The sequence below is a fragment of the Phaenicophaeus curvirostris genome, chromosome 11, assembly GCF_032191515.1.
Source record: "Phaenicophaeus curvirostris isolate KB17595 chromosome 11, BPBGC_Pcur_1.0, whole genome shotgun sequence".
Taxonomy (NCBI): Eukaryota; Metazoa; Chordata; class Aves; order Cuculiformes; family Cuculidae; genus Phaenicophaeus; species Phaenicophaeus curvirostris.
Genome location: NC_091402.1, coordinates 17,406,868 through 17,434,146, shown reverse-complemented (window position 1 = coordinate 17,434,146; position 27,279 = coordinate 17,406,868). Strand labels below are relative to the sequence as shown.

The 27,279-nt window shown below is 40.1% G+C and overlaps 1 protein-coding gene across 2 annotated transcripts in view; it reads right to left on the bottom strand.

Annotated features, from left to right (window-relative positions):
* Positions 1-837: 837 nt before the first annotated feature.
* Positions 838-27,279, bottom strand: part of SEC61A1 (SEC61 translocon subunit alpha 1) — a 41,668-nt gene continuing 15,226 nt past the window's right edge. The window contains exons 2-13 of one of the 2 annotated variants that reach the window (XM_069866224.1): positions 11,945-11,996; positions 10,361-10,428; positions 9,644-9,709; positions 9,463-9,541; positions 8,450-8,581; positions 7,617-7,726; positions 7,247-7,400; positions 6,849-7,009; positions 6,008-6,205; positions 5,398-5,589; positions 4,144-4,220; positions 838-3,207 (exon numbers count right to left, since the gene is read on the bottom strand). In XM_069866224.1, the coding sequence (XP_069722325.1) occupies positions 3,021-3,207; positions 4,144-4,220; positions 5,398-5,589; positions 6,008-6,205; positions 6,849-7,009; positions 7,247-7,400; positions 7,617-7,726; positions 8,450-8,581; positions 9,463-9,541; positions 9,644-9,709; positions 10,361-10,428; positions 11,945-11,951 (1,431 nt within the window). In that variant the 5' untranslated portion in view covers positions 11,952-11,996 and the 3' untranslated portion in view covers positions 838-3,020. Of the gene's footprint in view, positions 3,208-4,143; positions 4,221-5,397; positions 5,590-6,007; positions 6,206-6,848; positions 7,010-7,246; positions 7,401-7,616; positions 7,727-8,449; positions 8,582-9,462; positions 9,542-9,643; positions 9,710-10,360; positions 10,429-11,944; positions 12,065-27,279 lie in introns of those variants that run through there. The other variant, XM_069866223.1, reaches the window with a different exon arrangement.

Genomic DNA, 27,279 nt, shown 5'->3' with positions numbered 1-27,279 from the left:
GCTTCCTGAATAATGGTGATAGGGACAACAATCAAACGCTCAGCACTTATGTGCTATAGCAGACTTTCACATGAAATCTACAGTGCAGAAAATGCTATACAAAGAAATTACTACCAGGAGAAAGAGGATCTCAAACTTTGCCTTGGTGTTGGTATTTCACCTGGCTGCCTGGCAGATCACTTGTCACATTTACAGCAACTTCAATTACTTTTGTGATCACGGTTGATAACAAAATATTCCTAAAGCAACCTACATGTAAGCTTCCTGGGGAGAAATAAAACAGCAAGGGAGAAATCAAGCTTTTATTCAAAACAACTTCATACATAACCAAAATCTTAGCCAAAATTCTTCCATCCAGTACCACTGTTTTAAATAATCTTGCTTTTAAATATTAGTGTATTTCTGTTCAGGTGGAAGATAAAACTTTTTCTTACTCTAAGTGAAGTTTAAAAACTCAGAGAGCAAAATTCAGCTTTGAGTTTTGTTTCAATTAATACACTGTTGATACGATGTTACAAAAAGTTTGGCACTGTATTTCACATGGAAATAGAGGTTTTGCTGAAGTAATGCATCTTTACTTCACTCTCCTACTATTTACTCTTGCAGCATCTTTTGAATTGCAACTCCTCTAGAAGAGGAAAGCCCAGAAGAATGGTTAAAGTTCTGTTATTTTGGCAGCCTATTGTTGAGAGAAGACTTGGGAGCAGATATTATTTGTCTTTATTTCATACTGATACCATAAACAGCTGTTTTGAGAGCACTTTCACAGTCTTGGGTAAGCGTCTTGCCTGCAAGTGTTACAACTCTAACAGTATTCAAAACACCAAATGCCAAGCATTAGCTCCAAAGATGTACTTTATTTCATTATAAAGCAGATTGTTTAGGCATTATTTCTTTTTGTGAACATCCACTGTATAATCAGCAGGTCCTGCTCCGAGGACATAGCTGCTTGATAATAGACAAAGATTCTGGCAGTAGACAACAAAAATACAGATGCATAGAACAAGTGCTGCTTAGACACTGAAGAGCTAATGGTCTAAACTGCAACCAGTTCAAACAGATGATATGACCAAAATAACAAGTACAGCTCCAGCCCAGCCAGAACCGTGTGCCCAAAAGTAGAGTCCTTTTTATGTCAAATCAGAATTTGTATTTGGCTTCTTGGAAAAACAACATCAAAATCCCCAAAGCAGAACCACCACACCATGCTCCTTCCCTCTCCTTTTAACGTCACTTTTTAACTGTCCCTTATTTCACAGTTGTGCTGTGGTGTACTTGGACTTCATGAAAGACAAAAATTATTGAATGTAGTGTGATGCAACAGTGAATGGCTGGTGGAGAGCATTTAATGGATACTTTATGCCAATGCTTTTGTTCCTTTCCCAGTTGTGATCCTTACTCCAGGACTTTAGCTTTTATTCATAGGTGTATCTCTCATTCCAAATTTGCAGATTTCTCACACATTTGGTATTTGAGCTCAGTGCAGTAACAAGGGCTTCTGGATGTCATCTGCGCTCTGTGGGTACGTAACAGAGTCCCATCACTCCAAACACAAACAGTACTTCATATACTGTTGGCCCAACACGCAAAAATGCACAGAAGGCATGTGGATGCAGTGTAGAGAAACACTCCAACATTATAACTCCTCATTCTGGTTTCCACGTTGTCCAATAATGACTGAGGAAAAGTGTATTTACAAGACTCATACAGAAATATTTGCATTTGGTCCTAGGCACCTGATTAGTACTGACAATCTAAATTAAAATGGAAAACTAAGTATTCTTCTGGTCCATTAAAGCCTTTTACTGTAACTTCTCCAACTTGAAGGCGTGATCCTTAACAATAAAGGAGTTTCAATACCTTCTGAAAAAGTACTTTTCAACACATCATTCACGTCAATAAGATTATAGGATGGAAAAGCCTTTTACATAAGCAACTTACAAGAGTTATCTGACAAGGTTCTCATATCTAGATCTATAGGAACAGACAAGTAACATACATTCTTTCACACTCCCTTGTGGTAATGAGATTCAAAATTCACTAGATATGAGTAGTCAGATAACATCCTGATTGCTACAAGCCCAGAATTTATTATCAACGAGAGAAACTTAGCTTTAGCAAAGAGCACAAGCAGATTTGCATCTAAGCAGTCACAACATCCATTTCTTCCTGCTAGCATAAGAACTAGAAGTTCTGCCACTAATTGAAATGAAAACTAAATAGAAGGTTTAACAAAGCTGCCAGAATGACCAAGTTTCAAAGTTGCAGCTCTTAGGCACAGACTCTGGCAGAAACTAGGTTGACCTGAGTTTTCTGCTTATGGAAGAAGGATGGTTGGAGAGAACACATTCCTATCTATACAGAAACCTGACAACAGTCTCAAGCCAATATTCAACATCTGACAAAGCCTAGTGCAGCAATTACAAAACAAGACATTTGGAATTAGAGATACTTTGTAAAAAGAAACAACTGCCTCCCATATCTGCCATACTGAAAAAAAACAAACACAAAACTGAACGTATTAAACACTGTTTGTGCTTACGACCATAATTATGGAACTTCAGCATTCATAGAGGGAGAGATATTTCTCACCACTACTGCAAAGGAGCTGCAAAATCAAGTTAAATGGAAAAAAAATAAAAAATCCCTTCCAAGCATTCAACCCTCCCCACAATTATTTATTAAAAGCTGTAAAGGCTTCAGGTATACTAATTTTGAAAGGGGCTCAAAACAATTTCAGTCTCATTGAACTAAATCCAATTCAGAAAGCTGATTCCCCTAACACAGAATTAAAAAACTATTTTCTTAAAAAAACCTTTTTGCACATTATTCCTTACCAATTTATAAAATGCAAACAGTATACTAGAAAAGTTGGAACATAAGGGAATGCGCTTTGGAAATATTATTAAAACATGTTCCTACAGAATGACATTATCAAGTTTACGTTACTTCTTTTCACCTGACTGGCTATATTTTAAGACTGTTCCTCCCCTCTTTCCCAGGTCTGTGAGAAGCCAGGTTTAGAAAAGAAGAGCTCCCATACTGCCAACTTCACTCTGTTCCTTTACAAAAATTTCAAAGTACTGATAAATGATAGTGACAGCGAGCAAAATTCCAGTTCCAGACCCAATTGCCCCAAGGAAGTCTGCCAACACAGACAGGGCACCAATACAGAGACCACCAAATGCAGCAGCTGTGGGGATGTACCTGTAAAACACAAAATGGGAACACAAAAGGTGCTTTTAGAGTTTGCTTAGGATGTCAACAAACATACACCAGGGTTAGTGGTACATGGGGCCTATGGAAAGTATTGAAATGGGAGAGAGTTTTTTACTAGAAAAGAAAATCCCACTAAAAACAGATAAACTACAGAGATAACCGAACTAGGTGGTTAAAAAACAAGAACAGAATTACACAAAAGAAAAAAAAAAATCATCAGCAGAATACTCTCTTCTCTCTTGGCTCTTCAACCCAAGATAAGAAATATGTAACAGTGCCAGTATACTGGGTATGGAAATAAAAAGCTCAGCCTGACTGGAAGGAAAAAAATAGCAGCTAAGAAGACAAGGTGTAACAGTCTACCATGTAATTAAGCACCAAGATTAAGCTTATGCCTACCAGCTCTTTAAGTCATTTGCAGATGACTGCAATAAATTATGATTAACATTTCTGATATGTGAAGGGTGCACAGGTCCTACGCTGCAATTAGAAAAGCTAGAGAGACCAACTCCTACCTAACTCTGCACCTGATAGTTTTAGAAGCAAGGTCTGCATGAAAACAATACTCAAGACATAACACTTCAAAAATTACAGTAAAAAATACTTGTGCGTCAGTTTGAAGTAGTAAAGTACATGCAAAAACTCATTAGTAGCTTTCCTATCAAAAGTATAAAAAATGAAAACGAAACATAGCCTGAAAACATAAGCTCCAGAGTTTAAGGCACATTCTCTAATTATAAGGCAAGAATACACTGTGCTGTGCAAGCCTTCCGCTACTGAGGCAATACTCTTGTGTCTCATGCATGTAACATTGAAGCTGATAGAACATCTGTGTTCTAGAATCTAGAAAATGGAAGTCAAAGCAAAATTCGCCACGTGTTTTGCAACATTTTCCATAAATAGCCTGTGAAATCTGTAGCTCACCTGTTTAGTTCATGTACCATTGAAGTTTCTCTGTGGCCACGCATTACCATTTGCTGCTCTTTCAATTGTTTTGCAACCTGTATTCAATCAAGAAAGAAGTAAGTGCCTCACCATCCTCACTGTGAAGAATTTCTTCCTAATGCCTAGTCTGAATCCTCCCGACTCCTATCTAAAGCCTTTCCCTCATCCTATCACTCCACGCCCTTGTGTAAAAATTCCCTCCTCAGCTTTCTTGTATGCCCCTTCCACTATGTTGTGAACATTTAAGTAATGATTTATCAGTTTCTGAACTTGTTTATGTGAATTTAAAATAATTCTATTTGGCATCAAGAAAGTATAATAAAGTGTTAAAAGCTGTATGTTGGTTTATACTGAAATAAAAACGTGCCTATACATGGCCGTGAGTGCCTCCCTGCATGCCTGACAAAAACCAGCCAGATACAAGCCCAAAACGAGAGTGCTCATGCTGTTACAGTAACTGTGCAACTATTACGTATTTGTTAAAAGAATAGATTAAACCGTTCCATATGGCTGCCAAACTCCATTCCCTACCCAAAACCACACAATACTAACATACCACAATGACAACTATTTTCCATCTTGTTTTCCAATTCCAATTTCAGAATGATAAAGCTGCTGAACATCAAATATCCCATAGCAAACAGAAATTTTGAGAAGCTATGCTCAGGTACATTAATGCACTGCATTATATCTTCTGTTATCAGCGCTCTCAAGTTAAAACTGGTAACCTCGAGTTAACCTTCCCCAAAAAGAAGCTGAGAACTCTATGCCAGGCATGGGTATTCAAGATTTACCTGGAAATTCTTAAGTGACAACTGCCTTGCACACTCTGCAACTGCAACTTGGGATGGAAAGAGCTTCCTATTATCTTGCCTGCCCTCACATTAATCATATTGGAGTATTGCAACATTCAAAGTTTCCCGATGACAATGTGTTCTGGTTTGAGCTAAAGCAGAGTCGGTTTTCTAACATCAGCCAAGTCCTGTCTAAGTAATTAAAGTGATTATTTAAGTTCCACTTTTGCAGTTTTTCAGGAAAAAAAGGAAAAAAATTACCCCCATTCACCCCTCATCTTCCCCACTTACAAGAAAAACAGTCACTGTTTATACACACAATAAGTACTACCAACAAGATTACCAGCATAATAGCTATTTCAGAAGAAAGTCTTATTCTTACAACAGCCCATCTGTTTTCATCAGGTATGCTTGCATAATTTAATAATTTTAAACTCACATCTTTGGCAGATGAGCCAGAGACTTCAATCCATGTCTTAGAGAAGAATGCACAGGACCCCAACATAAATACAATATAAACAACTGCATGTACAGGGTCTTCTAACACTGAAGAAAAGGACTCTGGAGGTGACAGATAATAACAAAGTCCACCAACTGGATAAGCACGAGCAGGGCCTCCAGATGACGTGTCCTAGAAGAAGGAAGAAAGCAGTCACCAACTTTCTCACTATTTCTTAGCCATTAAACTAAACCTGGGTGTCTGTATCGTCTTCATGTCACTGTGTATCATCACCTCTACAGCATTACAAAGATTCAACTTCACTGTCTCAAGCAGTTTCTGAAGTAGCAATAGAATACAATAAGGAACAGTAAAAATACCTAGGGCAGCAAGGAATAGCCCAAGGTAAAAGGTAAATGCAAACTTAGCATCTACACTTGTCACTGCAAGTCTTATACTCTACCATTAATTTAAAATTACTAATTTGGGAGTTTCGGTGTACGTGACTGCCTGCAGAAGCATGCCTTAATATTTAAAGAGATAATCTCTTCAACCAAGCATTTTAAAGTTGCTCTTTAAAGCTGTATGCAAGAACAGAAGGAATACTCACAGACCAAGTGCCCAGCAGGCTAACCAATAAGTTGCCACTGAAGCGAGCAGAAAGCATCTGGGAGATGACGTACAAGTTTGACACCAGGGCAGACTGAAGAATAATGGGAATGTTGGAAGTATAGAACAGCTTGATAGGGTAGGTGTTGTACTGGCCACGGTAGCGAGCAGATTTGATAGGAAGATCCACTCTGAAGCCCTGAAAAGTTTTCAAAAGAAAGTTCCTCATTATAACTGGACATGAACCCATACCACACCTCATACACTGCAAGTGCAAGGCCTTGGCAGCAACAGAAAACAACCTACAATCATTTTGTGCAAGTTCACATAGTCTGCCCAGAGGGCTATCCATGCAAACACTTCTGCAACAGGCCTGGTAGCTTGCAGAGTTGTCTAAAATCACACATATGAGAAGGTATGAAAGAGGTTGACATCAAAAGAAATCTGAAGTTTCAAGAAGACTGAACATAGCATCCAGGAAAAGAAACATGAGAACTTTCTATATTATTAAGCAGTTTGCTCCAACAAACAGTAAGAGACATACAGGCTGAAAGACTTCAAAATATCTTCCAGAATAAAGCAATAGCATTTGGGTTAGGCAACATGTACACATTCATCTGTTTTTTCTGTAGAGATCAAAGTAGTTCTCAAGTCTTTTGTGTTGCTAGAGTAAGTGTGCAAACTGATTAAAAGAAGTCAGTCTTAAAGGAACATCCATATGACACAGGTATAAAAATGATCTTCTGAAGGCACTAGAAAGTGAAAACAGTTTCCTGTAGAAGAAAGTGGATTACAGATCTACTTCCATACAAAGTTTTACAGTCCTCTTTATTCTAACTCACCTGGAAATAAATTACAATAGCAAAGACAAAGATTGTGGCGATCAGATTCATAAGGTTGGGGAGATTCTGACGGTAAAAGGCTTCACGAAGAGCTCTGACTTTGTCCGTACGAGTAGCCAGAAGATGGAACAGAGCAATGATGGCTCCCTCAAATTCCATGCCTTGAAAAGGAAATGAAAAACCAAGTTGGTGTGCTGTGATTGTCTCCAAACTTCAGTGCTTTGCCTCACTAGGCGTACTTCTGAGCAACAAGACTGAGAACAGGGTTTCTATGAGCCTTTTTCATCTTGAGCATGTTCTCAGACCTTTACCACTCTCATCCTTCATATCAGCTATTTTCTGTTTGATAAATAATTGGATCCTAATGCAAGCAATGAAAACAGACTATGCCACATTACCTCGCCCTGTGTTCACGGTGGTGGGGCTGAATGCCTTCCACACGATAGTCTCACAGATATTGGTAGCAATGAAGAGAGAGATGCCAGAACCAAGACCATAACCTTTCTGCAGGAGCTCATCCAACAGCAGAACTATCAATCCAGCAACAAAAAGCTACAGTAAAGAGAGAAATACAGCATTAGTCCCATTCCTTTTAAATTTTGTTAAAAAAAAAACAAAACAACTTGTATTAAAAGATAAGAAAACACTACGTATGTGAGGAAGCAGCCATTTATCTTTTTCCCTCTGCATGTAGGGCAAGCAGTTTATAAGGCTGATTTTTTTTTATTTTTTTCAGAGGGAGAATGAGTAGGAAGGAGTAGAAATTACCTGAATTGTGATAAGCAAGCAGATACCAGCACCCATCTCAGATGGGTCTCCATACATTCCAGTCATTACATAGACAATAGACTGCCCAATGGTAATGATCATTCCAAACACTGTAGAATAAAAAAAAAAAGTATGTATTTTTATGGAGATTTATGTCAGTGGGCACTTTAGAGAAATATAAATCACAGAATGTTTAAATTCAAAGGCAAGTTAAGTTTGTTGTCTGAAATCTGGCACTGAAAATACAAATACACACAGATGGTTCACAAACAAATACACTTAGAAACAAGTGGTTTGTTTACCAAAGAATGCTTTAGATATTGAAAACTCTGAGGGTGTAAAGGTATTACCTTAGCAATTTATGACTCTTACTGGAAAAATAGATCAGTTAGTAGTATGGTATAGCATAAAATAGATAAAGAATATTCAAATTTTTCTCAAAGCCATTTATCAAGCTAGTACTGAGATCTCTTAGTGCTGAGAAAGAACCATGCTTGAAACTGCAAGGTAAAAAACCCTAAAGAAATACATTAACTTTTTTAGGTTAACACTGACCAACAGAGTTGAAAGGTTGGATCCCCAGTCTACACATGGCTTAGTTTATCCCATGAGATTACAGCAGCAACACCAATCACAAATATCTCTTTTACAAACCCATTTGATGTGCTAACAAGTCAGAGAGTAGTCACTAAAAGTCTAATTAAATCAGGAATTTGTAGCCCTACATGAACACACAGCACAACGGAAACCCATCTATCTGACTCCAACATTCATCACGTAGTAAGTTTATGCTTCCTATTGCTAGGGTTAGATACTCCAAAACTTTAACTTACATTTCTGTGCTCCGTTGAAGAGAGCTCTGTCCTTTGGGGTGTCACCTACTTCAATTATCTTGGCACCTGCCAAGAGCTGCATGATGAGCCCAGAAGTGACAATAGGTGAAATACCTAGCTCCATCAACGTACCTGCCAGACACAGGAAGAAAAATTAAGGAAAATAATGGGGTGCACCATACCCAAGTACCTTTGAGGTTTAAAGTTTGTATTTTCCACCCCTTATATCATGATGAACTCCAAATCCCCATATACACAAAATATTTCAATGACAACAGAAGCTTGTTAAAAGTCTACTGCTAAGTAATGCTAACTTCTCAGTGCCTTAAAAACTGTGTTTGCTGAAAAAGACTTTTGCTGTCAGGAACAGATTTACTCTGCATAACACAAGGCAGGAATTTGCTTTCGGCCTTTAACAATCACTCTATTCATAATTTTAAACAGGAAAAAAACCAACTATTTTCAGGAGCGCACCAAGTTGCATGCACATATGCACATCTCATTATGATATAAACTGATACATAGCCCAAATGACATCTAATGACAGAGTGAATTCAGGAAACCGTCTCCATTCTTAAGCCATACCTGCATTAGAAAGTCTCTACAAAGAATGGAAATTTTTACAAACTATCATGAATTTTAATCTTCTGCGAGACAGACTCAAAGATGTCACCCAGCAAACCATAACACACCTATAATACGGATTGAAACATCAATCAAAAAGCCTGAAACATATACAGAGGACTGCAACAGCAGTGACGCAGGTAACTGGGAACTGTCTCTTCCCTAGCCCTCTTCCACCCAAAATTCTCCTTAATTTTTGTACGTAACAGATTGCACACAGACTGATTTTGTGCACAAAGTTTTGCCTTTCCCAATGCCACACTGGTTTATGATTTTATATAAAATAAATTTTAAGTAGGGAGAGAAATGTTACCATTGTTAAAATAGAGTGCAATGAAGAACAAGCCAAAACCATTTGGATCTAGGCTAAAACAATTCCCTGACCATACCTCTATTTGACGCCAAAATCACTCTCATCCAGTAGAAAGGATCTGCTGAGTCTGATGACATGATACCAAACAAGGGAATCTGCATTTCCAACCAACAGAAGAAAACAAAGTTAAATTAGGGACTTCATATCATGCTTTAAACATTTCAGCTCTTCCTTAAAAACAAGGGAATCGAACATACCTGGCAGCATACTAAAAAGATGAAGAGTGTGATAGCTGTCCATAGTACTTTTTCCTTAAACTGAATCTAAAGAAGAAAAAAAAAACCAAACCACAACAAAGATCATAAAACTGTCAAGATAATAACATCTAGTCAATCAGGCAAACTTTCATAGTCACTAAAGTGCACTGGATCTTCTTGTGAAGGGACAAAGTACAGGACCTCCTAAAGAAAATAACTCCTTCTTCATCCCTTTTATACTATACAAGGCCAAAGAAAATGACAAAGCTTTACTGAAACTTTAATCCAAATACACAAGCTTACACCAATGGAAGGTAATTCCAGTACTTACACAGAAATGAGTCCTAGAAAGAACTTCCGGTGTGAAAAAAACCTACACAGAAGTCTATCTTAGCAAATAAGCTTAGATCAGAACATAAGCAGTGAAGATTTTTCAAGCTGCTATTTTAAACTACTCTAGTTTACACTCCAATATTTACTCCTTTCAATAGCTTACTGCTCACTGCTATGGTATAACCATACCTGCACAACTGCATTCACCAGCAAATATACTCTCGTGTGACCATGTTATGAGTACAGATAAAAAGCAAATGTGCCTAAAACTGCCATTCTTACCATGAAGACAAAAAAACCCCAAAATCTCACAAATGCAAACTAAGCCGTAAACATTTCATACTACATAAACACACACCGAAGAAGAAAATTATACTAACTTACCTTCCGTTCTGGCTTTTGGATTTCAGGTAAGATAACACAGAAGGGCTTGATTACTTCAAGAAATTTTACTGTAAGGAAATTAGTTAAAAGACAAAGTGAACACACAGATACAAAGAACACTGGGGAAAGCTCAAGTAGAATGGGATTTGGAACTGGATTTTTATATTAAAATTTCCAGTTAAGGACAAAGGTTTGTTTGTATTCTTAAACAAGGACTGGAACTAGGAAGAAAAAAATAAAGGTGAAGAGCCATACAGCTTAAGAATTCCCACACTGTTCATAAGCAACAATTCAATTTCCTCTACAGAACATCCCATGCGATGATAACCTTCTAGCCAAAAGGCTGTATCCTTAGATCACAACAGTCAAAGCTGTCTAAGCTGTAGGAAAAGCACTCAAAAGACTATATCTGCAAAGTCACAAGCTCTCTAGAAAGCAGAGAGATGTGACTTTGGCCAGAGTTAATGCTAAACTTCTTGAGACAAATCTAAGACTGCACACATATTTTGCAGTGATTTGAATTAAAAAGTGTATAACAACACAGAAGAACCAAAACTACTGGTGGCCTTTCCACTTCTTTGTGGAAAGCAATAACTTTATGGTCAATTTTTTAACACTTGAAGATCAGTCTATAAAATTTTTTAGTTACTTAATTTCAAACTATTAATTGCTTGAAAAATTTCACTGGATTGTGGTTGTAAACTGAAACCAAACTGTGACTCTCTCTTACATCCTCAGCAATATACAGATTGATTAAGTTGCTTTTCAAGCAGGTCTTCTGCAAGGCAGCAGCCTCTGAAAACTTCAATCCACTCACATTATTTACACACTGCAGATCACCATTCATAGTTTACTTTAACAACAGATTTTTTGGCTTAAGACATCTCCAATGACCCAACCACCAGCGTGACTTCCTGCCTCGGTCTCACCCCAGCCACACTCAAGTCAGAGCAGTCAGGTCACTGGGCGACACAGACTAAGCTTTCTCTTCCCTGGAAAGGTCTGTCATAACCAAGAATCATAGAATGGTTTGGGTTGGAAGAGACCTTAAAGCCCATCCAGTTCCACCCCCTGCCATGGGCAGGGACACCTCCCACTCGATCAGGCTTTCCAAGGCCCATCCAACCTGACCTTGAACACCTCCAGGGATGGGGCAGCCACGACTGCTCTGGGCAACTTGTGCCAGTGCCTCACCACCGTCATCGTGAAGAATTGCTTCCTAATATCTAGTCTACATCTTCCCCCCTCCAATTAAAAGCCATTCCTCTCGTCCTATCGCTCTATGCCCTTGTAAAAACTCCCTCCCCAGCTCTCTTTTATGTCCCTTCAGATCTATGAAAGGGGAAGGGCGAAACTTAGCGGGAGCCTCCAAAGCAGAGGAAGGGAAACCAGGGCCGGGCCGGGCACGGCGTGAGGGCCGCGTCCCACCCGGTGGCCTGGGGCGAGGCGCAGCCCCGCAGAGGGGCTGGGGGTAAGAAGGGCCCGTCCCAAGGTGCCTGTGAAAGGGGAGCCGGTGGCCGAAGGGGAGCGGGAAAAGCCCTCCTTTTCTCTTCCCTTCCCCGGCCGAGGCGCCCCGGTACTCACTGCCCATGACGGCCGCCGGACGGGAGCAAAGAGCGAGAAGCGGCGGCGGCAGCTGCCTCAGAGAGACACGTCAGGCTCTCCCCCAACCGCCCACTTCCGCTTCCTGCCACGCGCCGCCGCAGCCGCGCATGCGCAGCCGTCCAGCAAGCACCGCCCAAGCGCCTACAACTCCCATGATGCACCGCTGCTAGGGAGCGCCACACCCAAGGAGGAGGCCGGAGCATACTCGGTGGTTATTGGCTCCCCGGTAGTCCAGGCAACCAATCAGATGACAGGACGCCGCGCGGCTTGCCGGGAGTTGTAGTCTTAGCCCCGACCGCCATCTTAATAATGTGTAAGACTGACACGTGGGAAGGGATGTGGCGAGGGGTTGAGATTGTAGGTTATTTTGAAGCATACAAGGCCAATGGCATCTTGGCTTGTATCAGAAACGGTGTGACCAGCAGGTCCAGGGAGGTTATTCTCCCTCTGTACTCGGGACTGGTGAGGCCGCTCCTCGAATCCTGTGGTCAGTTCTGGCTGAGGATGTTGAGGCTCTGGAGTGAGTCCAGAGAAGAGCAACAAAGCTGGTGAGGGGGCTGGAGAACAGGCCTTATGAGGAGCGGCTGAGAGAGCTGGGGGTGTTTAGCCTGGAGAAGAGGAGGCTGAGGGGAGACCTCATTGCTCTCTACAACTACCTGAAAGGAGGTTGTGGAGAGGAGGGAGCTGGGCTCTTCTCCCAAGTGACAGGGGACAGGACAAGAGGGAATGGCCTCAAGCTCCACCAGGGGAGGTTTAGGCTGGACATTAGGAAAAAATTCTTAACAGAAAGGGTCATTGGGCACTGGCAGAGGCTGCCCAGGGAGGGGGTTGAGTCACCTTCCCTGGAGGGGTTTAAGGGACGGGTGGATGAGGTGCTAAGGGGAATGGTTTAGCATTTGATAGGAATGGTTGGACTCGATGATCCAGTGGGTCTCTTCCAACCTGGTTATTCTATGATTCTATGAATCAGCACTGCCTGCCAGAAAAGATGCTTTGCAAGAATTTCTTAATTAGCTGCAACCCCCACAGGTCACCCACACCTTAACAGATGAAAAACTGGGATGCCAGCATTCTCCCCTCCTTTGACACGTGTGCGCCATGCAGATGGGCAAGGAAGTGATCAACTATGCATAGTTTAATGCTTTTCCTTCACTCTTCTTGTAATAGAGTCAAAGAATCATAGAATCACCAGGTTGGAAAAGACCTCTGAGATCACTGATGCCATGAAAAGCCAGACTCAATAATCACTGCCAATTTGATTATTGAGTAAGGTGTTCAATACAACGCTGGGCATGCAGGCGATCGTTCCACCTAACGTGGGCAGCTTCCAGTACCATTCACGAAGGCGCCATACAGTCAAAGCACACATATTCATCAATTTTCCTGGAGCAGGTGTGTCTATTATAATCAGTTCCCAGACTTCATAAGTTTCCTACCCTTGTTGCATGCACTCTGCCCTCTGGGTGTCTTCTTCAGGGGTCTCTGGATGGAGGCCGTAGATCTTCCTCACAGCTGAACTTTTCAACTCTCCTTCTTGCGCATGCTCTTAGACGCTTTGGACACCTCTTCAGGGTTGCATCTAGTCCTAGGTGGTTCTTCTTATCATTGCGCTGGTCCTTGTTATCTGTCTTAATTAGATCCAGTCACATTCTTTCCTGTTCTTTTTAACTGCAGCCTTGCTAAAATTCCTTATTTAAGCATAAGTATCCAGGCACAGGCTAGCTAAACATTATTATTCAAGCTAATCCTAGTTAGTTCTAAGCTAATCCTAGTTTTAGTTCTAAAATCACATAAACTATGCACAGTATTCAAATATATAATGGGTTAGCAATTTATAACAAATCTTTTCTTTCTTTATCATCGAGCCCAACTGTATTTATCTGATGTGCCTGTGCTTTGAAACAGAAAGATTGCTGCTCCTTTAGTTGGCTTGATCAGCAAATTACTTTCTGTTACTCATTACAATCATCGAGCCCAACCGTACTTATCTACCACTAAACCATATCCTTAAGTACCTCATCTACCCATCTTTTAAATGGTGGTAGGGATGGTGAGGAGTCCAGATTTCTTCCTGAATATAATGCCTGATACCTGCTTAATCCCTAATATAATGTATGATCTGTCTTTACGTTTTATAGTGGAATGATTTAGACCTTCCTCTGCAGCAAGAAACTCCCTGCACCCCATGCACAAAGTGGCAGCTGGGGTTGCCTCGCAGGCAAGACGTATAGAGATGTATAGAGAGGAGCAGGGTGCAGCTTCTTGGTATAATCAGCTGTCAATCTGCAGAACAGAAGAGCAAAAGAAGCTGAAGGTGCAGTTATTGGGGAACGACTACAGTAAAGCTGTGTGAGACGCTGGGTCCAGTTTTGGCCTGATGTGACCCCCCTATCTTTGACAGTTTATTTTGGGGAATGATTTTGGCAGCCAATTGCAGACTGAGTGGCATAAAAGGAATTTGATACACTAGGGCTGCTTTTTATACTGTGTTTGGTAAACATCTACTACTGCAAGAGGACTCAGTTTAGAGTGGTGCCAGCTGGTACAACCAGAATGGTGATGATGATAAGGGGGAGGATAGCATACAACTAATAAACTGCTCTTTAGAGAACAGCAACATCAGAGAAGCAGACATAGATCTTAAACAGCTTGTTCTTTTCCTGTTCTGCTATTCTTCTTTGCACCAAATCAGTCCCTTGAATAAGCAAGCTACTCCTGCTTCGGAAATAGTATAATTTAGGATGATAAAAAACATTAATATTCACTTACTGACCCTGAAGTTTGTTAGCCAGTGTGTCCCACTGTTTCACACAGTGGAAATCTTCCGCATTTATGGTGAAATTATATATCTCAATATATCTCTATTGCATTAGTACAAAGTTGACATTTAATTATTGCTTTTGAAATCAGGCTTCACTCTGCAGTGACTGACGGCAGACACTGGACCCAATCATGCTGAATTGTATCCTGATGCAAACAACAAAGGCTATATGATTGCTTCCACAGCCAGAGGTACAAAGCAGAAAATGGGGTTGACGAGTAGAAATGGGCAGAAAAGCATTGATGAATCTTTTTCTTGCCTCCAAATGGTCCTGTTTTCATTCTAGCAGCATCACTAGCAGAAACTGGCTACAATCTCCATTTGAAGAGATCACGTTTTCCACATCTATGACATGCTCACACTCTGTTCCCACACCAGTACGTTTTATCATTGTGTCAAAGCTTGCACATTGCCTTGAATAAAGGCCTTTTTCTTTACCAAGGAGGCTAAACAAGACACTCCAGCTGTTGTCACACTAGGTCTTATAGCATCCATGGGCTAGGATCACTGGAGGGCACAACAAATGCATTCATTTGTACATGTGTGTGAGCATACACGGGCACACAGATGTTCATCTTACAAAATAAGGCTAGTTAATATTTGCAGCAATAGTCTGCAAGACAGGTCCCATGCTCTGTGCACTGGAGCTGTTTAATGGCAGTATTCAAATACAGTCTGTGATTTTTCCTGTGTTAACTCTGCTGGTAGTAGTTTGTCTAACCACAAGGTGGAAGAACTGCTTTACTTATGATGCTGTCTCAGCTTGCATGAAACGTACACAGCTGTGTCGGCAAGTTTTATTACTGTCACTATTCAATTCTTATAGTGCATCCATGCCCAAGGGTCCCATTCAGGACCAGAAATCCTTGTGTCAAGTGTAGTATGGATACAGTCTGCAGTTCTGCATGAAGTTTCTTACAGATAGACCCCAGTGCTCAGGTCTGCAGTGCTTCAGGAGATCACTATGATCTCTTTCTCTGCATAGTGTCACTATACCGTTAGAAATCCCTTCATTCTGTCACTCAGGCTGCTTGACAGTTGCTTGTCAGATGTTTTTACTGATTTATCTGCCCAGGTAGGGGGGCTCTAGAGACAGTAGCATGTGTGATATGATTCACGTCACAAGTGGAAGCTCATGATCAGAATGACAGGTGAGCATGGACATAAGAATAACCTTCAGGGAACCTTGAGTAGACATTTCTAAAACAAATTGTTTACTATTGTGGTAATCTAAAAGAGACTTAACTACTACCTCTCTTAAGGCCAACAGCCAAATTCCATTGATTTCAACAGAGCTAGAGTTATCTGTGCTTGGGACATAATTTCCCAGCTGGCCTGAGAAACCTGAAGCAGCATGCCAAAGCGCAGACAGAAATCCTCTGCGGTGGGGAGATGCTAAGAGCCACACTTCTAGTTGAAAAACTGTGAAATAATATTTTCTTACATAGATTTGAGCATTTACTTTATTGCAGGGCAATGGAAGGTGTCATGTGAAAACATCTTTCTGACTCATTAAAACAAATAAATGAGTGAATTTGTTTTTTTCTAGTCCAGCAAACCCTTTGGTTCCTTAATAGAAGGGGCATTAAAAAACATAAATTTCTTCTAGTCTAGCTGATTTCCAGTTGAAGAAATGCATTCTACAAGATGAAACTTGCAATTTCTCTAAGGCATGAAATTCATCTCTCTCAAGTCCAAATGGGTAAGAAATGCAAAATTTGGTCCTGTCCTGAAGATCATAGGGTGTTTCATAACTGTGAGTATTTGCAAAAGATTTTCAATTTAGAGATCTAAAATGAGATACCAAAATCACTGATTAAATAGAAATACCCTAGATACATCAAAAGAAGTAAGCTTAGCTTCCCCACCAGGCGTAAGTCCAATATTGCAATGCATAAAAAAGAATTTCCAACATCATTTTCAGGACATGAGAGGTTAACTGAATGTCTTTGTACTGCTTTGCATGAAATGTTTTGAATCCTGAACTCCTGTTATGACTCACACCCCTATTTCTCCAATTTGTTCACCCAGGCACTCCTAGAACATCACTTTATTCTGTGCATTTATGGCAATACTTAATAAGGTATCTAAATTACTTTATAATACTGTAACTTTAATCAGCCATGCTTTTAGCTGGCAGTATTACAGCAGTGCTTTCTCAATAACTAGGATCCTTTTCTGGCTCGGGTAAGACAGATCTTCTATATAACACACAGAGCCAGAGGCTAAACCCCGATCCTGTCGAAGAACAACAGAACTTCAATAGGACCAGCACTTCAGCCTGTATCTACAAGTGAAGCCTCTATGTGCCAAGTAAAAGCAAAATGTAATGTGTTTTTGCAATGACAGCAAATGCTCTGCAATAAAGCTACCTTCTGTTTGCCAAAATGTGCTATGAGGGGACCAAATTATGACAAATGATGGTAAAATTATGTAGAAAAGCAAACAAGGTCAGGCTGATACTTGCCAGTGTACGCAATACGGGCAGTTGAAACATATGCAAGAAGAATGTAGAGGTTTTACATCCTTTTGCATGGGATGCAGTGTTTGCTACTGCTGGCTACAGAACTCCAAACTAGATTGATAGTGGCTGGTTTTCAACCGACAGCCTACAAATTATACCAGTTCATGGTGAACCAACAGGTGAGTATTTCAGCAACACTGAAAAGGCCCACAGCTAATAGAATACTAAAGCCTTTTTTAAATATCTAACGGCTTCCCGTGTATCAACTTCCTGCCTTTTTTAAAGTTTTTGAAGTCTCCAATATATTTTTCATGTAAAGAAGCCTCCACAGAATGGTTATTTTTCATGTCCTGCTTGTTTTACTGTGGCTTATCAAACTAGATTCTGTTAAGAATTATAATAGAGCTGATTAACCCAAGCATGTTCATGTTTCTAGGCATTTAGAACTGGCTTTCGCCTAGATGATCTGTTCTTTAATCATCAAATTACTGACCTGGAACTATTGCTTAGAGAAAAAAAAAAAACAAAAACCAACCAAAAACCAGTGTTTGGAGCATTAAGAAAAAAAAAGTACTTGTCTTGGAAATATTGATGCCAATTCCCCCTAAGTGCCAACAGTCTAGTAACCAGATAGATATAGTTCTGATAATGGGCTCATTTACATAAAAATGAGTGTCAGCTTGATTGTAACAGTCACCTCGTGGAAGCTGGCCAGGATTAGAAATCATCGCTGTTAACCTTCCGAGAGAGCCTTTACCCCTTTGCAGAGACAGCTTCTGGCACAGAGCATTAATTTAATCTAGAATTTTATGAGGCATTAGCAAAAATACCTTTCATGCTAAAAACATGTTGTAGCTGTATTTGGGAATGGAAAATTATCGATAAGAATAGGCTGACTGGTTTTCAAACCATCAAATGTTAAACGATGCTGGATCCCTTTAGTCCAGCTGGGATGTTCTAAGGTAGTAAAAAACATAACAACATGAGCATTGGAATTCTGCAACTCCATAGGCTGTTGTTGTTCAAATCGATACTTGAATATTGAATTTGGATAACCTCATGCACACCGCGACATAGAGTTACACTCTTAATTTGTACATGAACACGTACTGTTGTGGTGCACACAAAGTGCGGGCTGAGCTTTGCTTGTAATTGTGTAACGTTTCCATGCAAATGAAACATTTAATACTTTAATATTTTTTCATGCAGTAATTATCATATGCACACTTGAGAAGAAAATGCTGTGTGTGTAAAATTATGCTTTTGCATAAAATGAATTCTGCTTATTTTATGAATATTTGCAGCATGCTGAATAATTGTTCAAGTCCTTCAATTTGATCCCTTGACAACATCAGTTATTAAATCCAAACTGTACATTACCTTTTGAGCTATTGTCTTTTTCTTTTTTTTGGAACTTTGAGCAGCAGCAGAAATTCATCAAGTAAATTCTCTTCCTGGCTTTAAAAACAAAGCTGAAACCTGAGCGGTTCTGTTTGGTATAGAGTGAATGAGCTTTGATTTGATTTTTATTGTATTTCATTCAAACTATATTATAGAACATCTCCCAGGGACACTTGCATGAGAAGCGCTTTGCAAGTAAAACCAGCATTTTATTTCCAGTCACCCATTTTTAAACGTTATTATTACATTTTTATCATGCTTGCTTATCTCCGTAATATACTACTGTGTGGCAGACAACTGCAGATGTTGGGTAATAGAGCTAGATCTCTCTGTGGGTTTTTCTAATAGATTTTCTTTTCCCATACTACAAAAGGGCTTCACTGTGTCATTAACCCAGTGACCAGCACTTCTGCAAGCTGACTGTGGGCAGTCTCCAGGCAGCCATATTTCCACTGTTCTTTGACTCCAGTTTTGTCTCATCTGTTCCCTTGACATGAAATTTGGTGTAGATTTTTTTAACAAACGCCCCTCAAAAACCTACTGTAATTTAAATAGAGCAGATGATATTTGTGGATGGTTCAATAGTGGGGTTTATGCTATGATTTCTATACTGTTATTTCTAGTAGCTGGTTCCTTCTCTACAATTGATCCACTCATATTTTTCAGTGGAACAACGGTGACTTTCAGCAGCTGGATAATTTCAGGTGTGTATTTAAGTTCGGCATGCAGAGTATTTTCCTGATAAATTTCTTTCCTTCTAAAAGTTGCAGTTTGAATCCAAACTAGATATAAAATAATCACAACATATCACTTCTTTTTAATTTACTTTTGATGACTATTTATCTCTTGTTTGTAGAGAAGGCTTTTGTAATTGCTACCAGGATGACAGTCTTGGTTCTATCCTGCCTCTACTACAGTCAGGGGCCAAAAATCCTGCTGGGTCACATCCTTCGAGTGGATTACATCCCTTTGGGTCTTCTAATGTACTTTGTAAAATGCATCCAGTAAATCCAATAGCAGTAGAAATATGATTAAATACACCGTGCACAGATGGTTCCAAAAAAGGTGAGCTACAGCTTCACTTTGAAGTTGTGCTTATAAAGATTTACTTTCCTTATAAAAGTAACCCATATAAGTCTTTATCGAGATTTACCTATCTCAGCTGGGAAAATAAAACAGTAACTACAAGCTGATTGTGCAATATCGTGGTAGTAGAAGCACATTAAAGGCCTCCTTAAATGCAAGTGAACAGGATCCTGGCCAACTGGAAGAAGCAAGAGAATGGTTAACACGCCTGAGTTTTATAGACATGCCAAGTGCTTAGCAGTCTTTACTGAACATTTCTGTAAGAGTGGCTTGCCTGAAATAAGAAACAAAGAAATCAGATTAAAGATTTAGCTGCTTAGGACATCAGCATTAGTGTAGCAAATTTCCTGGCAATATAACTATTATTTTGTGCATCAGACGACTGCTCCATGCTGCAACGCTGAGCAGGGGTGGATTCTTAATCCGTTTTGAAAAGTACTTAACAAAAACTTTTAGGAAGGTTTTATCAACTATGAATGCTGGAAAGAGTGTGAACTTCCTATCCCATGGTTTTGTTCATATGCTGTTTGGCATCTTTGTTTAAGAGCATGAGAAGCCATCAAGCAGTAAACTATTAATGCATGAGTCATGACAGGGCTTTGCAGCAATTATCGATCTTTGTATAGTCTTTGACTATTTGCCCCCTTGAAGCACTCCAAAGAGCAAGCTTTGCGGTGGGCGAACTTTATAGCTGAGGTGAATACTGGTGCATTAAGGCACAGTTTGATGAGTGAATTTTCAAGTGGCAGTGCTGGCACAAGCAACTGCCACACCACACACCCATTAGTGGGCACTTGTTCCAGTCTTTATGCTTCTCTTCGTGCTGTGCCAGTATACGCAATTTTATAGCTTCATGGCAACGTGGACTACAAAACGATCTGGCTGCAAAAGACTTTCAAGTTCTGCAGCTGAACTACAGATTTGGTCTCTTTCATACTGATTTAAGAGATCTGTCTGCAACATGAATGAATACCTTAGTTAGCTTTAGTTGAGACTGATAATTAATGAGAGCAGTGAGCACGTAACAGCTTGGGCTTCGGCATGTTCTGTCCAAGCCAGTTAGAGATCACAGTGAATTGCTAGGGCAGCTGGCACCTGGACCATTGAATCTTCATTGCTGATCATTAGATCTGGCTTGGGTACGTCTGTTCAGCTTAAAATCACATCTCACAACTGCAATATGGCTGTAGTTTTAATATCAACATACAGCTAAGTGCAAGTGCATCCCAGCTGACAGAAGAGAGGTCTGGAATCTATCAGCCACCTTTAAAGACCACTTTTCTTGCTTTTTTTTTAATCTTATCTTTCCCTGTGCACTCTGTGTTGTTCTAGACTGTTTAGTAGTTAAGCGGGCAACACAACCTTAAAAGGCATCATTACTGAATGATGCTACAGCAAACAAGCATATAAGCTAGAATTTGAGACTTTGCTGCAATCTGGAAAGACCGATGTTATGAACAGCACACAGCTCAGTACATCTCTATGGACAAGAACCACGTAGAGTCTTTTGCTCTGATCCTTCTTAAAGGCAAAAAGGGAGACAGAGCCCATGCCACCAACTGTCACAGAGTACAATATTCACCATTGCAATTGTAATCTTGGCAATTTAAATCTTAAATAGTTATTTCTACATGCTTTAGAGGTAGGTCTTAGATCTGAGCATCTACTCACACCTTTGTTTCATCACTGACTTAAAAAACAATTATGCTTGACTTATGCTAATATAAGAGAAGGATTTGACCTATTTTTTACTTTTATTGTGTAACTCTTCCTGAAATGATTTTTTAAAGGTTGCCAACAAGATATTGCAGGCAGTCTCCCAGTCTAAAATGTTAAAAAGAAGCAAAGCAATTAGGCAGCTCTCCGATCAGTGCTGTCCTGCAAAATAACCGCATTTACTCATTTTGTTGTTTTGTTGGGGCTTTTTAACTGCAAGAAAATGCCAATATATCTCACTGCTTGCTTAGTAGCAAACATTCTCTACCCTGCAAATCTTGTTTTCACCTAAAAGAATTTTGGAATCTCAGGCCTTATAATTTACCTCTAAGTATTACAAATTACTTGTCTGTTCAACTAACATTATTTACTTAGACACGCTGGTGGGGAAGGCAATACAATCCCTAGTAGCAATTCAGTACCTTGGCAAGTAGATGTCACATTGTTTGCACTCCAGCAATATCCTAAATCCTTTTTAGCTGGTTCCTTGGATGCAACATGCCTTTTAGTGGCCAGTTAAATGAATCACTGATTCATTATGGGAATCCCCAGGAAGTTGAAGCTTTCCTCCCAAGGTTTTGGTAGATCATCTAAATTCAGGTCTCAGTTACCCAGTAAATCCGCTGCACTTCTGTTAAGCGCCTTCTCTTTTTTCACTTCGTAGCAACTGTGGCTATCGAAGTGGCATAATTGATTAAATCAAGTCTGCTTTGAGAAAAATACAGTTCACTCATTCTTGTAATTACTGCTGCTCAAATTTAGCCTCATTTAGTGACCTCTCAGTTTGCTGAGATTAGTTCTGCCTGTTTAGAAGTGTGTCTAGCTAGGAAGGCATGTGGAATAAGCCTTGCATTTCTTCTACTCAACATATTACTCAATTATATTTCTCTTGTTGCCTTCTTCTGAAGGAGGAAACAAAATACCCTTGTTAGCAGCAAACATCCAGACTCTCCTTTCCCAAGAGCCTTCAGTTTCTGAAAACTACGGGTGACCATGTTACCAAAAGTCAGGGAGATGACAGCAGGGCAATGACATTTTTATTCTGCCCTTGTATAATGCTTTTTGATCTCTGGATGTCAACGTAACACTACAGACATCTATGAGCCACCCCTTCTGAAAACACAGCAAGGCAGAGCCACAAAATGAGCAAAGATGTATTATGATAACTACTTTACATAGACGAGCCTGGGCGTAGAGAGCAGATGCCCAAGACTAGTAAACAGTGTAATTGAGCTCAAAACAAACCCCAGAGGTTCAGATTTCCTATCTGTGCTCTAGTTATAAAATCTGTGCTGCTCCTCCTCATGCTGGAAAGCCTGGAAAAACCTACTGAATGGGTATCATTGCTTGTTGTGTTAGGATTCAGCAGTTGTTTCAGCCACATTTGAAAGGAATAAGTCAGGAATTTGTGTATGTGGGAAGTGGTTTCCTCTTGCATTACTGAATGTATGTATGAAATACATTTCCTCTACTATAAAGCTGCTGAATGAGAAAATAAAGTGGTGCAGCTGACTGGCACTATAGTGGCTGCACTTCAACCCTGATAATGAAAAGCCAGCAGCCTCAGGAGGGCAGTTGGGATAATGCATTTCGTAAAAAAGCTGGTGAAGTCACTTGCATTCTTATAAAGAATGACTAGAAAAGAACAAAGTGGAGAAAAAAATACCAATACTAAAACCTGATAAATTAGAGACCAGGTTCTTTTGTGAAACCTGGCCTGACTGAAACTGCAGGATAAAATCTGGCTTTAAGACAGGAGTTACAATGCAGTAATGAAGACACCTCCCTCTGTGCTTCAGACAGTTTTTGTATCAACTAGTGTTCAGGAATCAGAGATAATGATAATGGCTTGTGCCTGCAATCATTGCAGCGATGGCACGCACAGTATGCAAGGCATTTAATGTCAAACGTACCAGTATCACACAGCAAGACAGCGGCAAGACGAAGTGGAATGCAGGTCACCTGCCTTCCAAGCCTGCTCCTAGCCAGGGCCCCAGCAACATTGCAGAGGAGGAAGGTTTTATCTGCAGTGAGACCAAACATGGGATTTGGGTTGGGGCTAGAACCTCCTCAAAGATGAGCATCCTCAAATTCAGGGAGCTCGTATAGTCTTTCTTCTGTCCTGCAAAGCTCGCCTGTTGCTGGAGCAATGGGCCCTGAGGAGTGTGGAGACTGGTGAACAGCCTGAGTGTTCCCCTCAAAAAAAAATTTCCCCTGTTGTGTCTTAGCTCAGCAAGGAATTTAAGGTTCTTTTTGACTGGAAGCCTGTAATGGTTCCACGTATTTAAAGACCACCACTTTTTTTGAAGTATTTTCATGAGTTATGCAAAAGACAGAGTTACCAGGTATGTGTTAAAGCAGTATCTTATTGCTGTCAGTAAAGAAATTCTAAAAATAATGTTATACATATGTATATAAAATGCATAGGACTATGTACCCTGGAACACTTAAATGTACTTTCATGCGAAGGTAATTTCTCACGGCAAGGCAGGCCAGCCTGTCAGGAGCCCCAGTTCTGCACCGTGCTGGTTCTCTCTGCTCTGGCAGCATAAATACCGAGCCCCAGCATGGTCTTCACTGCGGCTGCAATCATGGGTTATTAGTAAATCATTCCATCAGACACCCAGGGAGGACGGTAAACACAGAGGAGGCATTCACCAGGAAAAGAAGGAAAGTGCACTTCCATGTACATTCTATGTATGTTTTAGCCATTTTCCAATATTTCCTCTACTTTCAAACTCTACATGTCAAATGATAGTAAATTGCAAATGTACTTGTTCCAGCTGAGCACAAATAGGGGTGAAATAGCTTTGCTTTGAACCAGAAACTAGAGTCCACTTGAAAAACTGTAGGGAGAGCCACAGAAATTTGCAAAGGAGTAGCTGAAACTCTGACCTGGTGAGTCAAAGCATTGCGATTTATGAAATAAATTTGCAGAGGAGCTACATAATCCATTAGGAGAGCAGCCTGTGACGGAGACCATCACTGCAGCTAAGATAACAATCATGAAACAGCTTATTAAAAGAATGTCATTGTCTTCCAGATCAGCAGAAAAACAGTATAGATCTTCATGAATGCATTTTAACATTCGAAAAATTATGTGTATTATTCTAGCATTTGTTTTCATTGCTTTTCAGGTGATCAAGGACCTCTTTACACATTTCAAGTGGAGGAAAAATACAAGGTGAAGAACCAGGGCCAAATCCATTTACATCTAAGCCCTCTCTAGGAAAAGTTGTGGGGGGATAATTATACCTCACCTTGGCTCCTCTGCATGATGGCTTCAATCTGGAAGCAGCTGTCACCTCTGTTGCCAGTCTCTTGCTTTTGATGCTCCTTCAGCCTCTTTTACCTGGAGCATATTTGGGGGTGCTGGTAGAGGAGCTGACAGCTCTGTGTGCACCAAGGCAGTTTTCTGTTGGTAAATCAAGGCTTCTTCAGTGGCCCAATACAGCTGGAACACAACGCAGAAACTGCCACATAAATTTTAATATGGCATGCATGCAAAATGTATGTGTGTGTTTGCCTGGAACAGGCAGAGACAGAGCCCCAGGCAATCCCAGTAGTGGTTTGGGGATGGGTGATCAGATGTCTGAGGGTTTACACGTGTGGGCAGTTCCTATGGCCACAAGCATGAAAACATCCTTATGAAATCAGTTATACATGGACAATTTCAAAATAAAACATTACCTGGGGATAAAAAGGGAGAGCATCAATTAGCTGTCTATAGCATTTCATTTGCTGCGTTACTCCCTGTGTGATACATGACCAGCTACCTCTCCAACATTTTTCTTCATTTGGCAACCAGTGACGTACTTCAGCATTTCAAGTGAAACTGAAGTGTGTGCCTTTGCTTAATAATCTCCCCATTCATTTAAGTAGTAGGTATTTGCCTGTGCTGCTTTGTTTGCATTTTATAGTTATGGATGATTTCAAGACAGCCCTGATTAAATGCTTGGCTAAGCACTGCTCAGACAGAAAGGGGCTGAAGTAAACTATTATTTCGCCAACTCGGAGGATGCATACTCTGTATTTTTTTTTTTTTGCATCAGGATTTGTAATAGAAGAAATTAAGACTCTTAAGGACTTTTCCAGCAATGTAGAATTATCTGTAGATGTATCAGACGTACAGAATTCATGTAATCTCAGAAGAATTTTGGCTCAGCTCTATACCCCTCAATAAATGTGCTTTCTGCTTCTTATTTCCTTCTTCAGACAAGCTTTCATATCCAAGTATTGGTTTAGAAATTGTAGTCTCCCCAAGGACAAACTATGAACTACATGAGGCTCCCACAAAGTTAAGAAGATAGAGCCCCCATTCTAGATAATTAATCCAGGAGAAAACAATTCCCTGCTTGCTATATAGTGTTAGACATTCAGATATGGGCTGAAACTGAGACACATGGACACACAAGATTCCTTGCTAGCCATTGGAATTCCTGTGGACTGCAGGAAACAGGATGCTTGGTGCACCTAAGGGCAGCTCACTTGCCAGTGGCACATGAAGAAAAACCTGTTAACTGCCCACTACAGCTTAATCTAGCTGACTCCAAGGCCAGTACACAAAACAGACAGCTACTCTACTTGGTTGTAAAGACAGACCTTCTCAGAGTACATTCTTTCCTTCCAACTCAGTAAGTATCCATTTAAAAAAAAAAAACTCAGCTCTGCTGGAATAAAAGTTTAATAAAGGAGTCTCAGCTGTGTTCCACATATATGTTCAAATATGACTAATGAAAGCCTGCAAAAGCCTCCCTTCTCCCCTTGAAATATCCCAGACAGACTGTATTTCAGACAGTGAAATCCAGTAGATTAATTTAGGCTTCAAACCACACGAGGATTTGAGTTGTCAGGAATAGACCACAGAGCAGAGACTGAAGACAAACCCCTTAAAACATACCTCCTTAAAACGAAAAAGGTGAAAAAAAAGCAAAATCAGTAGAAACAATTGCAGAATGTGGAGTTTTACTTAACTGATGCTCAAGAGCATTGCTTCCAGCTGCCTTGAGAGCTCTGTAGAGAAATTAGAACAAGATTACCTTTACTTTGGAGTAACAATGAAAGTTAAAAAAGAGTTTCCAATATTGGATAGTTAATTGGGAAAAAAACCCACTAATTTTGTTTAAAAACATATTAAAGCGGAATTTTATTGCTGCCTCCATCTTCTACCTACAACTGCATCTAGCAACCAGCAGTTAAGACTCTTAACAAGTTGCTGATATGTACCACTGAGCTTCATGCATGTCATAACTCTCTTCTAGACAGGTGATGACCTATGTATGAACAATGGAAAGTAAAAAAAATGACTGGATCATACAGAAATGATACAAACACAAGGGTACATATTTAGGTTGTGATGCTCATTCTGTCAGGGAAACATAAAAGGAAAAATGAGATTAGCTGTAAGTCTCGCAGATCTGCTCCTTTTCTACAGGTTTTCCTTAGTGCCTCAGGGTGGTACTGCAGTTATCAGGCAAACTTTAGTGACCTTCCTGCTAATTTTTTCTATATGACAGCTTAATATTCCTGCTGGATATTTTGGAGAATAGTTCATGAATCGGAAAAGCCAGAATTGGGGAAGATCTTTTGGGTCATTCTCTCCATGTCTCCCTGCCATATAAACATTGCAGGGAGAACAAAACAAAACAAAACAAAACTGCTGGCATTTTTGCAGCCTAAAATGCCATTGAAAAAGAAAATGGTGATGCTCTGAAGTGCAAATCCTGCAAGTAGCTACAGATAAACTACCTGATGGATTCCCTCATTTCTTTGCCAATTATTCCTTCCCATTTTGTTGCTGCTTTTGTAGCCATCAAAACCAACTTC